At 40.6% G+C, this 17,165-nt stretch overlaps 1 protein-coding gene across 3 annotated transcripts; it reads right to left on the bottom strand.

Moving 5' to 3' along the window:
* Positions 1-52: 52 nt before the first annotated feature.
* Positions 53-16,163, bottom strand: pdcd6 (programmed cell death 6). 3 transcript variants are annotated; one of them, XM_034132518.1, is made up of 6 exons: positions 15,952-16,163; positions 11,479-11,540; positions 3,819-3,863; positions 2,302-2,472; positions 1,582-1,691; positions 53-931 (listed from the first exon to the last, which is right to left on the bottom strand). In XM_034132518.1, the coding sequence occupies exons 1-6, from the start codon at positions 16,032-16,034 to the stop codon at positions 833-835; spliced, it is 570 nt and encodes a 189-aa protein (XP_033988409.1). In that variant the 5' UTR covers positions 16,035-16,163; the 3' UTR covers positions 53-832. The 3 variants fall into 3 exon arrangements, with proteins under 3 accessions (XP_033988409.1, XP_033988410.1, XP_033988411.1); XM_034132519.1 differs by having other exon boundaries at positions 2,314-2,472; XM_034132520.1 differs by lacking the exon at positions 15,952-16,163 and adding an exon at positions 15,864-15,937.
* Between the last annotated feature and the right edge of the window lie 1,002 nt (positions 16,164-17,165).

The following is a 17,165-nucleotide window of genomic DNA, read 5'->3' as shown; positions in this document are numbered from 1 at the left end:
CAATGCTACGCAGCTCCGTGGTCATATAAATGATGAATACAAACTCATAATCACTTTTCTTTCATTTTTTTAATAAAAGATTTATCTTTTGTGTTATTTTTACACATTTTAAGGCATCATGCACAAACAAAGTAAGCTAAAGTAAAGGCATTATGCTTACCCTCTACCAAAAATGATATGTCCTAACAGTTTAAGATTTTGCAGTTAAAAATAAGTTTGTACAAATATGGCATGTAAGCTGGCATGTCAGTGAATCTCGAGGCAGAACTCAACTGCTTTCACTGTTTTTGTAAACATGGCTTGGAGCAAAATAGGGCTGAGGAAAAGACAAGAGAAAGGGAAAGCATGCTTCAACGTGGGGATAAATTTCCCTGAAAAGCATGCAATGCATCTTAAATCATATTTACAATGCATTATTTTCCTGTCAACAGATTTTTTTTTTTTAATTGAATCAATTAAAGTTAAGACGATAAAAAGTATTCCGACAATTACAGACAGACTGACAGACAGAAAGAGTCCATAATGTTCCCCAACGCAGATGTAGATCCGATACGTCATCAAATAAAACACTACAAGATTTTTTTAATAAATTAAGAATTGTAGACATACCTCCAAACACTGGGAGTATTGCAACCATAAAAGAACTGAAGGCTGCTTTAAGCTTTTCTGTATTCATTTCATAACGTTTTGTATGAAATTAACCTGTAACTAGGGCTTCAAATTTTGTTTAAAAGAATCTTGTAGTTTCCACCGTAGACAAAGATCTGGGAGTTGCCGGGTAGCTTTGGCACAGTTGTGTCCAGTTGTGCTCTTTTGTGGCGATCCGTGTGCGTTATACAATGTTGAAGACCATGGAAAGATACTGTTCATATGAAACCTGGATCCAGCCATCCTGGTCTGTATCGTATCGCCTGAACACGTCGGTCAACCTCTGCGGAAAGAAGGGGGGAAATAGTGAGTTTAAATTATCGTTTGTATCTCAATTCCTCCCCAAAGTCTCCAATGCATAAAGTTTCATATTACATCGTAAAATCATTATCAGTATCATTATCACATTTCATTAATTTCCTACTATAGTTAACATAGATTCAATACTGGGTGACTAAATATGAAGTGTTTTAGGGTTTTACTCTTTACTTCTGGAGAGGCAGATATTTTAACTCAAGGATATCCATTGAAATCTAGGTCTGAGTAGAGAGCCGAAAAAGTGAATGGTTGACACCTCTAGAGCTATTATGAAACCTCAGGTGATACTTTATATCCTGGTGAAAGGGAAACTTCTGCATTAATGAAAGGTTATAGTTATGCTTGGCAGCTTCCATTACTACTCTATTTGTGTGAAATCACTGAAACGGAACATAAAGGATCAAGAGGAACTTCAACGGGAGATTTATAATCTAAAAGGGAGGACTGTAATGTGTTTCTTAAGTATGCATAATTAAAGCTCCCTTTTGAATCCTTTGAATCACCTCATTGTGTTGCAGGTAGTACACCGACAGACAGCCTATACTTATGCATATGTGTGGAGAGAATAAATTAATAAGTCATGTAATAAAGAGTGATATGTATTTAATGTGTTACCTGTAGTACGATGCAGCACTGGATGAAGTCATCGAAGGCAACCTGTCCCTTCCTCTGGCGGTCAAACTTCTCTATCAGCGTGCAGTAGAACTGTTCTGATAGACGATAACCTGCACACAAGAAAACAAGACATTAACAATGAACTGCATATAGATTGGAACTCATTTAAGTCTGCATTTTAAACACCCACACAGTCCCAAGCTCCTGCTCCAAACACCCGAGGCCCCTCTGTAATAGCCACCATTAATATGATACATTCTTATTACTGAGCAGTTACCCTCGCTGTAACTGAAATGTATATTCAGCAACGTATTGATTTTGGCTGACTTGTATTTACTGAAGATAAACAAAAGCCTGGACAACACAAAGACAAATATAGATCATGGGAAATCAAAAATAAATGACACATTTCTGTTGAATAAGTTGTCTTAAACATGATTGTTTTTGCACTCAATCACACATTTGGATTTGTCCCCAACAGTTTGTTCTGCATTGTAAATAGCAAGCTGGAACTGCTCGTCTGTGTCGTAAAACTACATGAGCGAAATTCCACACCATTTCTTTAATAAACGTTTCCAACGGCATGCTGGTTCACTCAAACTTACACAGAGCTACTGAAAAGACCGAATCTGACCTTTTGACCCCGAGGAAAGACACTCCTAGAGAGACAGCTTCAGAGCTCTTCACCACATTCACCCCCAAGTAAATATCCCAGCATACTTTGTGTCTCACCAAATCCAGAGAGCGCCTGCTTGAGCTCGGTCTTATCGATGAAGCCCGAGTTGTCCCTGTCGTAGTTCCTGAAGATGTTCTGCCAGTCTGTGATGTACTTCCACACGCCGGCAAACTCGTTGAAGCTCACCCCGCCTTTATTTTCCCTGTCGAACATGGCTGTGGGAGAGAATAAGACATTATTCACTCTCTGTCTCTTATAACAATACACAGCAAAGTGCAGTTAGGGCAGATTGTGTGACCAGAAAGCAGAAATAGCACCACATATAGTTTTAAAGAGCTGTCACAGAGCTGAAAAGTGTAATCTGTGGGTCTCACACTTCACTTACTCCTGCCTCATAAAACTACTTTAGAACAGAGAAAACTGCTCCATCGCCTCCACCAGTACTTTACTCCTTACCCTCATGTGGTTCAATCCAATTACCTCCCAACAAAGGGAGTGTTATCACGGGGTATGCTCCTTGCTGGGGGACTATTAAACAATGGCTTTACTGAGTATGGAAGAGTAGGAAGGGGAGGCGATGGGATTAGAGGAATTTACTCTGCAAGTCACACAACAAAAAGGGAACAGTGCATATAAGACCCGGGGAGAGATCATGCTATTTTTAGGCAATAGCATAGGTCTCAGATATATAAAAATATATAAAAAACATGTCTATGAAGTGTTTTGCTCAAAATACTAAACAGATCACCCATTCTAGCCATGCCTCATATCCCTCTATTTCACTTCCTGTTTCAAAAGTGCTGATTTGGGGTATAAAGCTTAAAAAAAGGAGGGGGCTGAGCTCATGCGGGACCCGGCAGCTACTGTCTAAACTAAATACTGCCGTGATGAAACGCCATATCATGGATTATCAAGGATTATTTCTGAAACAGTATGGAGCTCAAAGGCTTTCTCTCTTGCCGGTTATACCACAAGGTGAGTTCCTTTTTATTTCCTGCTTCTTCACACACATGCTCTCCAGTACAGGTTAGCTCTGAGTGTTAGCGATGCTAATGTAAACACCGACCATATTACGTCCAAAACAGTCGGGCATTGTTTCTGATAGCAAAGTTTCTGATGGGGCCGTGGGTGTAAAGCCAGCCTACATTTCCGACATCAAAAAGTGCATTTTGCATGATAGGTCCCCTTTAAAATATTTTAAAAGCAATAGCAGAAAATTAGCCAGGATTTGAATGTAAAAAAACGACATCCTCTACATTCAAAACATAGCCTATTGAGATGTGTTGAGGCACAGTCAGCACATGACAACTGTTTTAGGACTGCACACAGATCGATATTTGGAGTGAGAGGGAATTGGCTGCTCCATTTCGAGACAAACTTTCCCTGTTCTTGCTGATGCTCTTTCCTCCCGTTATTAATGTCTGCAGGTTTCCACTACAGCAGCAGTAACTGGAGCCAGAGATAAGTTTGTGTCTGCCTCCAGATTACTCAAACGGTAATGAATGTATCTAGTTGTCATGGAGAGGAGGCAAATAAATAACAAAGAACAACGAGTACTTACAGATGATGGAGCGCACCGTCACTGGGTTGAATGGAGTCCATGTGCCTGTGAGACAAACAAATACAAGGTTAGAAACAACAACACAGTAAGACAGACTAGTGGGTTGATTAGTATCCAATGTAAGAACAGATATAAAATGACTTCTTGAGATTAAAGACAGAAGATCGGTGATAAAACAACAGATAATCCACACAGGTGAGAATTATGATGGAAAAAAGGTCATATACTATGTTTTCAGAAGAGATTTGTAAGATTGCACAAAGACTGACAAGCACAGAAACTGAGAGCAGCTGGTGTTGCTAATATTATCTGACATATGACACCTCTCGGCTAAACTATAGCATAAAAGCAGAGTTTTGATCAGGAACGATCCATCTTTTTGTCTTCAGTTTAGTAAAGAAAATAAAGTCTCTTCAGACAAATTTAGACAAGTGAAAAGGACATTTAGTAGTAATATTACATCTTAGAATACAAATATATAATAATTTGATATCCAATGGAAGCCAGTGCAAGACTGCAGACATTATGATGCATCTTTAAAGGGGCCCCAATATGATCGTTTTCTGTTTCATATTTGTATTTTGTGCCCGACATGTTTCCATGCTTTTATGTTCAAAAAGCTATTTTCTCCCTCTGTCTGAAACCAGAGCCCAGTCTGCTCTGATTGGTTAGCTGGTTGGCTCTGTTGTGATTGGTCAACGGCTTAGAGATGTCCCGCCCCTTAGCCTAAAACGTACGATGTGTTGAAGTGCTAGCCAATAGAAGTGCGAGTCCTACATATAGATGTCACTATCTTGTGGAAGTAAACAACGGAGTCCAATTGAGGCATTTCAGGCATTGGTCTTGTATTGGTTGACACTGTGTCAGTGAAGAAACAATCATACTGATGGTGCACAGTGGGTGTTCAGTTCCCACAGGAGACACACACACTGATATTGCATCCCAAATGTCAAAAACACATATAGGAGAGAGTGAGATATGAATCTAATCTCACCAGGAAGTTTAAATCCAGTGACATCATAAGATCTTATCACAACAGAAATAAAACCCAAGAGGAAGTTATTAAAACAAATGACTCAAAAGCAGTTTGCCACATTGTATATCTTTTTTTACGCATGGGAAAACTCTTTCATCTTGTGAATGTGAATATAGTGTCATTTATATGACCAGGAAAAGACTGACTGGGCTTCAGCTCTGCAGCGTTTTATACTTTATAGCTTTCTCTTCACACTCTCAAGACACTGAGATTTATCTGGCCATCGGGATCCTTGCTGACTCACCATCTCACTTTATTACAGAGGCCCGACAGTTCAGGAGCAGAAATAAAGACGAGTGAGGAAGCAGGGAAGACGCAAGAGGAGAGAACAAGAAAGAGAAGACACCAGGAGACGGGAAGGAGCACACAAGCTTTGCAGTTTAGTTTCTGTTGCAGTAACCTGAACACTTCAGTCTACTTCTGCTGACCTAAGATTCATCACTGCAACTCTATCTGCAAACCCCCCCAAAAACTGCAGACTTTTAGATTCTTATTCACACTGTGTGGCTTTTAGGGCCAGAATCTGGGCATAGGATATCAAATTGTTATGAATCAATATATTGCCATACTTTGCGATATGATTGGCTTTTTTAAATCCCCTCAAAAAGTCTGTAAAAGTGCCCAAATAAATTATAAAAAGAGGCAGGAACACCTCAGGATTTTGTGATGCTAAATATATACTCCAGATTTTGTATTTGAATGTTCAAAGAAGGCACTCAACATTTCCTTCCTCTTCCTGGGTTTTGTTTTATTGATGAGCGAGGCTGTCTGGGACCGGGCTCCAAGGCTCACACTGACGCTGGGGCTTGGGCCAAAATCTATATTCCTATCCTCTCTATTGGAGTGGGGATCTAAAGCAACAAAAATGCAGTATTAGAAGTGCAGTCTGATGAAAACCTCATGTCTCCCACAAGTTTCTTTTATTTTTACCATTTTCTGACAAAATGAAAAAGTTTTTTAGAAACTATACCGTAACTATGGAATGAGTTTCATGAATTTGAAATGTCTTCTAACTTAAATCCGACCACACCGGGATGCATTATTAGTTGGGACTAAAAACACAGATTTAATGGCATAAACTTTGCCAGACACTAGTGCTGCATTCAGGTGTTTTTATTAATTTGTCTGGTACTTGGTTAATGACCGAATAACTGCAAAACGATGATATGCCCACCGGACCTAGTTTTGCTTTTTGTTTAATGCTAATTAGCCAGTGTTATACAATGTAATACAAGGTAAACATGAGCATGTTTTTCTACTGCAAATGCTTGTTACTTATTAGCATATGTACTTTAATAAAGACAGTTATAAGATAATAAGGCAGTCAGCATGTCGTTGTGTCCCTGGGCAAGACACTTCACCCCAAATTGCTCCTGTGGGGATTGCCCACAGTATTGAGTATGTAAGTCGCTTTGGACAAAAGCGTCTAACAAGTAACATGTAATGTAATGTAATAATATCCATCAAAGTCTGGCTGATTAATGAGTCTATTTCTACTTTACTGGCGTCTGACCATGGCCAAACATTTACAAATTCAAATTAGATCTGCAACAATACCCACATTAAACAGAAAAAGATACAGAGACATCACAAATCTGCTTGTCATGTCTGAATAAATGTTGCTCTAGCATTAGCACCATCAGCAAAATGACCAAAGGCAGAGAACAAGCTGTGACCTTCTCTGACTGACTGACTGACTGACTGACTGACACACACAGCAAGCTGTGAGGTCACCAATGTATGCCAGACAGACTGCGGCTGCCCAGTGTGAGGTGGTCATACTGGTTGAGATGTGTGTGTGTGCGTCTGCATTTGCAAACTGGCACAATACCCACTCTGTCCCATTCACACACTGCGCTCTCTCACTGTGGGTGAGGTTGAGAGAGAGAAGTGAGAGGGAGGAGGGGAGAGAGGGAATATAGGAGGTGAGGAGAGAGGGAGGCTGCTGGAAAAACAGGGTGGACAGACCGCAGCGTATACTAACACATATAACGGCTGTGCTGGAGCTCAGTGACACACTTGTACACACACACTTAACTTTAAACACAAACACATTCTCAGCTACACATCTTAAGTAGATTCTCAGACTTTTCCCAAGGTAACGGTTTGACTTTCAGATGTAAAAGAAAAATAATTATACTTTACAATAATGAACTTTAAGGTAGTATGAATCAAGGGACGTGCATCATCTTTACCAATTCATCATCACCTTGTCTTTCTGGTGCTGACATTTATATTTGGACAAAGAGGGAGGAAAAATGATGTCCAGAAGTTTGGAATCACCTGTTCACCCATGTGTCATACCTCTTAGGAATAGTAACTAGCCAATTGGATCAGTCCGCTATAGTCATTCTCAGTTTGTGTTTGTGGTTGATGCCAGCAGACAATGGTCATGTCATGTGTGAGACAGACCAGCAGGATGGGATCATGAATCTAGTCACTAATAAACAGTGCCTCAGACTGTAGGCAAACAATTAAAGTGTAAACCACAGTTAGTGAATCCACAAAGCCTCTCATCCTCTATTCACCTGTATCAGACATAAGCAGGTCTGAGAATTGGAACGGGAATATTGAAATAGCTCAACACAGGCTATAAGGGCTGCACGATTTGGAAAAATATAACTTATACTGATATTGCAATGACGATATGATTTAATACATTAGAGACAATTTCCATTTTTGAAACATTATTCACATTAACATTGGAGAGGATATTAAAAGGATGAGGGTGAGTTTAGGACGATCTGTATAAAACAAGGATTTTTTTGTCTGTAAAACACACCTCATCTAAGCTGGGACTTTTACATTACATTAAATGTCACTTGTTAGACGCTTTTATCCAAAGCGACTTACATACATTCAGTACTGTGGGCAATCCCCACAGGAGCAATTTGGGGTGAAGTGTCTTGCCCAGGGACACAACGACATGCTGACTGCAGTGGGACTCGAACTTGCTATCCCCCGATTCAAAGTTCAGCGCACTATCCCACTGAGCCACAGCATCCCCTTCTGTGCAGTTTTCCCAATACCTCATCCAGATATTTTTTACATATTTTGCCTATACCAAATATTGCTCTTACTGCAATTTGGATATTGCAATTTGTATCATATTCCCATGAATTATGCAGCCCTAGCGGCTATCAAAAACAAATGCCCACTGCCATTTACCTCAACTGCAGTGTAACCAAGCTCTACAAAATGCTACAAATGTAGATGTGTAAAGGGAAGAGTAGTTGAATGAGTCTTGCTATTCAGCCAACTCTGCATTCTGCCCTGCAAGCCTGTGCTCTCTCAATCGTATAAGCAATTTTAGTGGCTATTACCGCTCCTACACACTGAATAAATAACTGAAGGAGAAGTATAAATCTGTGTGCGCAGGAGAGTGGGAGAGCATGACGGAAAGTCGGTATGATGTCTACTCACTGCTGAGCGGAGGGAGGCCAAAAAACTCTATATTTATATAAAATGGCACAGATACAAGACGGCCATATTAGTGTCTCAACAGGGGTTATATTGTCACACCCAAAAGGACTGATGGAGGGATGGAGTGAGGGAGGAGAGGAGGGAGGGGAAATAAGAGAGCTTATGCTAACTAAGGTAGCATAAGCAAGGAAAAGGGAGAGAAAGTAGGAAAAAGGGAGGACAAACAGACAGGGGACACAGCAGGAAATGAGTACGTGAGACAGAGAGGACAAATGCTGCATCTACGTCTCATGTAGAGTAGTCATGTCATTTTGTTGGTTTGTGATTAACACAAGTAACATTTGTATCCACCACGGGCAACGCCATGCTTATACTCTAATCTGTTATTACTAGAAATAGTGGACTCATGTTGACAGAGAACAGAGAGCCTCAAAAGCATCAAAACACTTAAAAAAAGACCAGTCAAAAACGATTGAAAATAACCCTGAACAGAGGAACTGTAGGACAGAAACATGAAAGGGGGAACTGACAGATTTCAGATGTGTAAAAATTCAAGGACTGAAGAGATGAGATAAGAATAAGAGAGTGTGTGGTGCAGAAAGCGGAGAGGATGGAGGAGTGTAAACTGCAACAGCACATCCCCAACAACCCTGCCTCCCTCACACTGTGCTCTCCTGAGGGAGGAGGGGGGAAAGAGGGGGAGGAGAATAGAAGAGATGAATGATATAGACAGAGGTCAAGGGGGACAACAGCAGGATGGGAAACAAAGCTTGTTTCAGAGAGCGGGGCAGACATTAGTCCTAAAACCTGGAAACAAGTTAGTATTTTAACACTTCCGGTTCACTCAAGTTATTTTTTACGTATTTGTCGTTAGATGCCTAAAATAAAATCTGCAGTTAACACAAGCTTTCAAGATTTTCAGGTTTTGATCTGCAGCATAAATGCATCAGTTAATACCCCACTCATGAATGTCCAACGCGTCTATGTGTCGTAAAAGATCCGTTGCTAACAAGTGACTAAATGAGACAACTAGCACGCAAAAACATTAGCCGTTTTAGCTTAGCAGTGGGGAAGCATGCTATATTGATGTAGTTTGTTTATAGCCTAGCGTTAGCGTTTTTACATCTGGTGATTGCATTTACGCCTCAAAAATCATAAAGTGCTGTTAATATGTGGAGATTATCCTGCTGGACAAAATGTGTAAGTATCATACATTCTTTTTTTTGAGGGAGCCCTTGTGATGCTAGCTTCAGGGTCCACCTAAAAAAAAATACGTCACCACTGCACCACTCTACTGTGTGAGGTAAATGAAAGCAGTATTTGCAGGGTCAGTGGAGCCCTGACAGACGTGCGGACAGTGACAGGGTTGGTGGCTTCAGCGGGGACAGGATGCAGTGATGTGTGTGTTCAGCTTCAGTGGCTCAGTTTCATGTCACAGTGAGAATAATGAACCGGCGCAATCTGGACCGGGAAACCTGCCGTTCTCTCCCACGTACACAACACTGAAACAAGCACGTTAAGCCTGTAACAACGCAAAGCCTGTTTAGTACTGACCCTTGGCTGTAAATGCAGACAAAATGGTACAACACTCACACATACTGGAGATAATCACACTTGCTCATGCATGCATACACAAACACACACTCACACACGAATCAGTATGCTGAACCAGAGCCACTGCGCAGCCTGATAACAGCTTCTCTCACTGCTGCTGCTGGCTTCAACACTTCGCTTTTTTTTTTACTCTGTAGTGCCCAGAAAAAAGGACCTTCTGAGGAGAGTAATCTGCTCAGAAGCCTTTGAAAAGCCATCAGCCATAAACTCAAATGGAATTATATTACAAGAGGAAAAACTACACCTGTGCTTTAATTTCTACAAAGCTCCGAAATGTTCAATTATCATATTTCAACCCATCTGTTTCGATGCGAGGAAGGTCAAGACGGGGGCGATGCTGATACAGTGTTGTGTGTGGGCAGGATGAAAACAGATATTTTATCAGCCTGTTACTTTTTTCACTCTGTGAAAGTGTAACACCGGCAGGATTTGAGTAGAGAAGATGACGGGTATCATTAATTCAACACTTCTCCCCAAACAGCCTTGCTGAATCACAAGTATCCCTCTTTCTGCTATTCAGAGGGCCCTGGTGGGAACTGAACCCTTAATCCTGTTTGAATCATCCTCCTCCTCCTCCTGAGCTACACACACAGGAACAGAGATTGAACTTCCATCACAGGCGGCTGTAATTCTCATGTTCGATCCCTCCCTACTCCCTCTTCATGCTGATTATTTCCTCGGATCAACTCCCAGTCCGCAGCACAGAAAACACTTCTCGCTGATTCACAAGATTTTTCTATTTTTAATTGACAGATCACCATCTCGTACCAATCAAGCTTTCGGTTCTCCCACAGTACATACACAGTTTCAAATGCAGGATTTCGGGAAGATCACCACGCAAATGAGAGCTTGGTGTTTCCAGTACCATTATGCGAACATTTGAATCGAAATGAGTGGATATTGACGCCCATTCATCAGTCGGATAACTATTATTCAATCGCAGAAGAGGGCGCAACAAGATGCACCTCAAATGGTAAAACAATGTAGAAAACATAATGGAAATATGTCATATGGGTGTTTCATGTAAGAATGTGGAAAGGTTACATCAGATCTGTGTAAAGCAATAAGGAGAATGCCTTTTTCTACATTTTAAAAAGAGAATCGGCCACTTTAATGTAGATGTGGGATTTGTGTTGATGGCGGTAATCGGAAAAATCCTCAGTGCTTGCCATATTGACTTATTGGTACTTTCTTCCACAAGCAGTGTCATTTATTCTGACAGTGACATCACAGCGTTGAGTCGGCTGTCTTCTCAGGGACACTGAGCCACAGTGATGTATTTTCTTAGAAGCTGCACACTGATAAACTTTCCACCTGCGTCTCTGCTATCCTGAGACAAAAATAAAACTCTCATTCATTTTAACAGAGTTCACCAGACAAACCTGGGATACAAATAAAATCACAATCCATTTCTCTCCTTAGGCGTGGCAGCTGCTTAAATCAAAGAGTGACAGAGAGCAATGGTGTGTCGCGAGGAGATGAGAGGGATGGAGGAATAAAGAAGACAGAAGAAAGTGGAAAGAGAGTGGGAGACGGAGCAGAAATAAGGAGAAGGAAACAAAAAAAGGGAGTGGCACTGATGCATACCATTCGATAAGGCCTGCTGAAGCTCTGAGTCTGATATCGTTCCACTCCGGTCCTTGTCCACCCTGGGGAAGAAAGCAAAGATTAGATACCGGTGTATTAACTACTTCACACACCCACACACAATAGCAGCGAGCATAAACACTCGCCGGCGGAAATGTTATCCTCCTGAGTGTGTGCTTGCCTGTCAACAGCCCACTGAGAATGAATGGAGCTCACTGATCGGGACACACAAGGCAGCTTGTACACTCGTGGCTCCCCTGGGACCTCTCTCTCTCTGGGTGTGTGTGTGTGTGTGTGTGTGTGTGTGTGTGTGTGTGTGTGTGTGTGTGTGTGTGTGTGTGTGTGTGTGTGTGTGTGTGTGTGTGTGTGTGTGTGTGTGTGTGTGTGTGTGTGTGTGTGTGTGTGTGTGTGTGTGTGTGTGTGGATCATGAGATAGCAAAAAGTGAAACTGAATGATATCTTACATATTTTTAAAAGAAGGAAACCAAAAGTAAAACAGTTTGATGGTTCAGATGGGCGAGCTGAAACATTATATAAAAAGAGCGTACGAGTTAACATAGTCTTAAACACTTAGCCGACAATGTCCCCAGTTCGATTCTGGGCATGGGTCTTTGTTGACATTTAAACCCTTTAATTTGGGCTTTGGGACATTATGATTTATTATATGACTTATTTCAGTCTGACATTTTATAGACCAACCAGTAATGAAAACCAATAAGTGTCAGTTTATTCAATAATAGGGCTACACCTAAAGAGTATCTTCATTATTGAGTATTCCTTAATGTATGTTTCTTTTCAAATAATGTATAAAAAGATTCATTAGAAAAGGGGAAGTCGGACTTAAAATCAAAGTCATTCAGTTTACAGTTACCGATAACACTCAAGGGGAAATACATTATAGAGGCTAGAACCAGAACATGTTTGGCATTTCTGCAAGATAAATTAATTCAATGACTCATTTATTATCACAGAGATCATTTTGAATTCTGTGTCAGTATTTAAAGGAAGAACTGAAAAGGGGCTTAAGTGTACAGCTACATATATTCCAGGGAGGGGCTGAAGAAAATCCAACAAATGACGGCAAAGCCACACTTAAGTGTCTAAAGGAAGGTCAGAGGAACATATGAGTAGGCATCTGAAGGTGTAGACAAATCTGAGAGGCTGGCTATTTCTATTTTTAGACTCCATTGTCTCAAAAGGATCATTAAACACCTCTTATCCATGTGTTGAATGAAAGCAAATAAACGTGTAGATTAGTGAGATGATGCAATGTTGTGTAATAACCTCCAGGAGTTGAGTTTATCTGCTTGTATTTGATCAGTCAGAATAGAGCTTAAAAAAGTTTTCTGAACATCCAGCAGTTTTAAGTCATGAAGAAATAAAGGATAGTTTGGAATGAGCAAGCATGAGGGAAACCCTTCAGTTAAAACATTTATGACAAAGATATAAGAAAACTGTAGGAGTATCTAGTTTAAAAAATAGCTACATTACTTTTGAAATATGTGTGTCTTTAAGTGTTAAACCATGTCCCTTAGTACACGAAAGTTAGCTATTAAGATACATTTACAAAACTCATAGAACAGAGTAACAACTGTGACTAGACTGTGTCATAAATAACAAGGTTCAAGGTTCTTTATTTAGTCAGACGAACATAGCTACAGTGTAGTTATGCCGATGGAAATCTTGTGTCACAGGCTGTAACAGGCCAGGAAGTTATGAAACGTAGCTCAGTCAAACTTCCAGTGACTCAGTTGGTCCTCAGCAAGCTGCCTGGCCCAACCTGACTTAGAAAACACTCACACACCAAATACCAGCAGAGAAGAAGAAGGCAGAGGGGGATGGGGAACCCCGTACAAAATAAAACCTCAGACCCGGCCCAGTGCTGACTTTGTGGGCTGGGTTTCCGCTGCCAGCTCTGATTCTTTACGTGCAGTTATATACCTCCATGTCTCTACAGTGATCAGCTATAAGCCTATGTGTACTCCTCGCTTTACTTTCCATACTTAAATAAAGAAAAACAAACACAAGGTGACCCGACTGCTCTCCTCGGGGAGAAAAACAGCTCCAAACATGCCTCCATAAATGAGAGCTTTGTCACGCTGAAGGTGAGGAGTGGTTGGGTTGGTGAAGGCAGTGGGGGTACCCTGCCTTTACCAAACACTGATTGATTAACTCAAAGAAGTATGTGTACGATGTAGAATAAGCTCTCCCCTTTTCTCCCTCTTTCTCTCCTCCCATCTCATCCAGCCTGAGGTGAAGTAACCTCGCCAGACTTAACGTAAGAGACCCTAAAAAGTGAAACATCATTCAATCTCCCTCGTGCCGGGAAGCACAGACATCTGGTGTGTCCATCTTCACGCTGTCAGACACAGAACTTGTAGGTGAAACAGCAGGAGGACATAAAACACCATGGCTCAGTTTGTTCTGCTCAGATTTTCCCATGTTTCACTGTTTCCTATTGAGCAACCAGGTTGGAATAAGGCTAGCGAACAAAGCTCGCCTTACTTTCCACATTTTAAACGATGTCATTCTGGCTCACACAGCGGAGAAAATTAAAGCCGCATTTACAAACCCTTCCAGGGAAATCCTGCTGTACAACAGTCAGTTTCCATTGCTACTTTTTGTAATAACCTTTTTGATCCATGGTTTAAGTTGTGGATTAAATAATGAGTCTGTTTTCAGGTGAGACAGTGATCACATCAACTTTACTGTACTTTCAATTCATTCTAGAGAAACCACATGTTCTTCCTACATGTTGTAATCTGTTACTAACAAGTTTGAATATGCTGTCATTTTAAAATGATCAGTATTCATCAAGCAGTATTAGACAATGTGTTGTACCTGCATAGCAACCATAGACTGTATATATAAAGACAGCAAACAAATCTGTGTTGTGATCTAAATCCAACTGAAGTTGTTTTTGACTCTTGAAGCGTTGGGTATAGCATACCAACGTCACTCATTCAAACGCAAGTAAAAAAGGAGTGAATGACTACCTCATGATTCATAAAGTGACAAGTCATGGAGTTTAATACATTTAAAAATAGACAACATTTAGATGACAGCACGACTACAGTCTACATTGAAACCCACAGAGATTGAATGACTCATGTTTGTCCCACTGTCATTATGATTAGAAAGAATAAAGGGAGTTCAAAAAGTAAGGCTTCAACTAAATGGATACCTGAAGACAGTGCAACAGTTGGACGGTGAGTCATACATTGCTAAATGTGTGTGTGTTTCTGTGTGTGTGTGACACAGAGATGAGAGTCCTCCCACTTCAACTATGCTCTATTGACTCTGGTCACATGACTGAGGGAATTCCAGCACCGTTCTGATGGATATTTTCCAGGATGCAGCAGATGAGGCTGCACAATGCCTGTCATGTGAGAGGTGACTTGTGTTTGTTCACATTATCTTATACATATATGACGTAAAGCGATGTCATGTTAGGTGCTGTTTGCGTGCCTGTGAATTCAAGATTAGGAATGTAAGAGACTGTTAAAAGATATGAGACAAAATGTGTAGATGCATCCTGATTTCTCAAGAGGTTTTGAGCCATACATTAATAATTCGTTAAGGCTGCTACAAACCTTGCAATGCATGCAATCTCAATGTTGTGAGAAGCAAAGCAGCAGAACAAAATTCTCTGCAGTATTACATAACTCTATAGCTTACTATTACCAGGGGTCATACCATATCAAGTATTTCCCTCTCTGCCTACTACTGCGACCTTCTCAGCTGCTGACACACTTTTGACTCAGGCTGTAGTGAAATTGATGAATTTCAGTGCCACTGATACTGTTACATCAGCTCAAGGAAGAATAATACATAGTATGGTTATGTATTGTGTGAGAGAGCTTTCCACTCTCTTTATGGCAGCCTCCCATAGAAAGTGGCGTCATAAAGACACACAACTGTCAGAATATTTGAGGAAACCCCATCTTGAGAGGATTTGATTTTACTGCTGCAGATATGGTGCAGACACATGCAGTTCAAAGACCCATTCATGAAATATTCTCTCACATCTGTATGTATAAATGGATATACTCAAATTGAATTTAGCTGGAAGAACCCAGAAGAAAGGATTTCAAGGACTCCTGGAGGTCTTTGGACCCCAGTTTGCCAACTCTCCTTGCTATAGGAGACAGCTCACTGATTGCCTGGCACTTCCTTAAAAGTCGATAATAAAGCTCTGTGACACTGACACACAAGCGGGGTGATAGCTATATGAGCTATGTGTTGTAGCTACACTGTGCATGTTATGACCAGGAACTGAAGGGTAGCCTGACAAAACACGAATTTGACTGCGGTGCAAAAATAGTTAGAAGGACATTGGAGTAAAAAACAACGAGCTGTGAATTAAAGATTTCCCTCCAGCGCACCTCTCTTCCTCTCCGCGCCACACGACAGCGGTTCTCACTGCGGGTCTGAGTGAGAGGCGGTCGGACAAACCCGCTTTCCCCCACTCACCTCTGGAAGATATTCCACAGAAAAGTCTGGTCCGGAGGCACGTTGACTTGCGGCGCAGCTCGGTACGGACTGTTGTACGCCATTTTAAAGGGAATGCTCTGCTGAAATTGAGCAACTAACGCCAACAGAGTGTGTTTCCTTCTGCTGTAGTTTCTTCTGTGAGCCGCTTCAATCAGGCTCCACCACCCGACGTTCACGTTACTGCCAGAGGAGTGGCCAATCACTCACCACTACCCATAAGGAGGGTGACGTCACGCTTTCCTCTGCTTTTAACTGGGTAAAAATAGAAACTGTAATATTTACAAAAACAAAAATTACACATAACTTATATTTCTACTTGCCCAAATAAATTCAAATGCATGGAACATCACCCAAGTTAAATGTCAATGCTATGTGTCAATGTCACTGTGTGAATGAGACATTTACAGACATATGAGAAAATTGTGTTGTAAATATTAATGCGTTTACTTTATTTATTTTCATAATTTAACAAGCATAATACAAAAACTGAATAAAATAATGGCCTAGTAATAAAGACTAAAGCAAAAATAAAATACATACAAACCATAGACTGTATATATACAAACATGATAAGGAATATATTAATAAAAACAAGATATTTAAATAAAAATAAAAACTGTGCCCGCATCAGTTTACAAGGAAAGGCTAATTCCTGGAATATGGGACAGCAGCATTGAACCAGGTGACTCTTTTCATACCGATCAGAGAAAACAGATAAGTTGTGAAAATTGTGAATAATGGAATGATGCAATTTAACACCTATTCACCTAACAGTCAAGTGTACGACTTTCGTGAGGTCATTGAACGCATCGGGAGCATAGATCGGGGGTGTTTCTTTTTGAATGTGATGGATCTTCAACCTGATTGGTCTAGTGCGATCTGAAGCGGGAAAAAAATCGCGGTGAAAGTTAGAAATCTTTGTTATATTTTACAATTCCTACACCCTTTTAACTCTTTCCTTCAAATACTGTGCCTGATCTAAAAAAAAAATGTTTTTCTACCCAGATGTCCTCAAGCGCCACACTGGATGTTTTTCCACAGTTTGGTGAGTGTTTAAGAAGCTAGCTCATTAGCTTTTATTATGAAATATACTATATTACAAAAGTAAGGAGTCTTAAGCTAACTAAATTACATGACAAAATAGACTGTCAACAATATGTTATTTTTTATATTGTCTTCTAACTAAATGTGTT

This window comes from Trematomus bernacchii, unplaced genomic scaffold (genome assembly GCF_902827165.1).
Source record: "Trematomus bernacchii unplaced genomic scaffold, fTreBer1.1, whole genome shotgun sequence".
Lineage (NCBI taxonomy): Eukaryota > Metazoa > Chordata > Actinopteri > Perciformes > Nototheniidae > Trematomus > Trematomus bernacchii.
Note: the sequence above shows the minus strand (reverse complement) of the source record. Positions and strands in the feature narration are given on the sequence as shown.

Excerpts from the sequence above, each read along its gene's own strand:
- pdcd6 (XM_034132518.1), bottom strand. The coding sequence starts at position 16,034 with ATGGCGTACAACAGTCCGTACCGAGCTGCGCCGCAAGTCAACGTGCCT. Across the intron at positions 3,864-11,478 it reads TCAGCAGGCCTTATCGAATG|GCACATGGACTCCATTCAAC; the intron begins GTATGCATCAGT and ends TTTGTCTCACAG. Across the intron at positions 2,473-3,818 it reads GACGGTGCGCTCCATCATCT|CCATGTTCGACAGGGAAAAT; the intron begins GTAAGTACTCGT and ends TCTCTCCCACAG.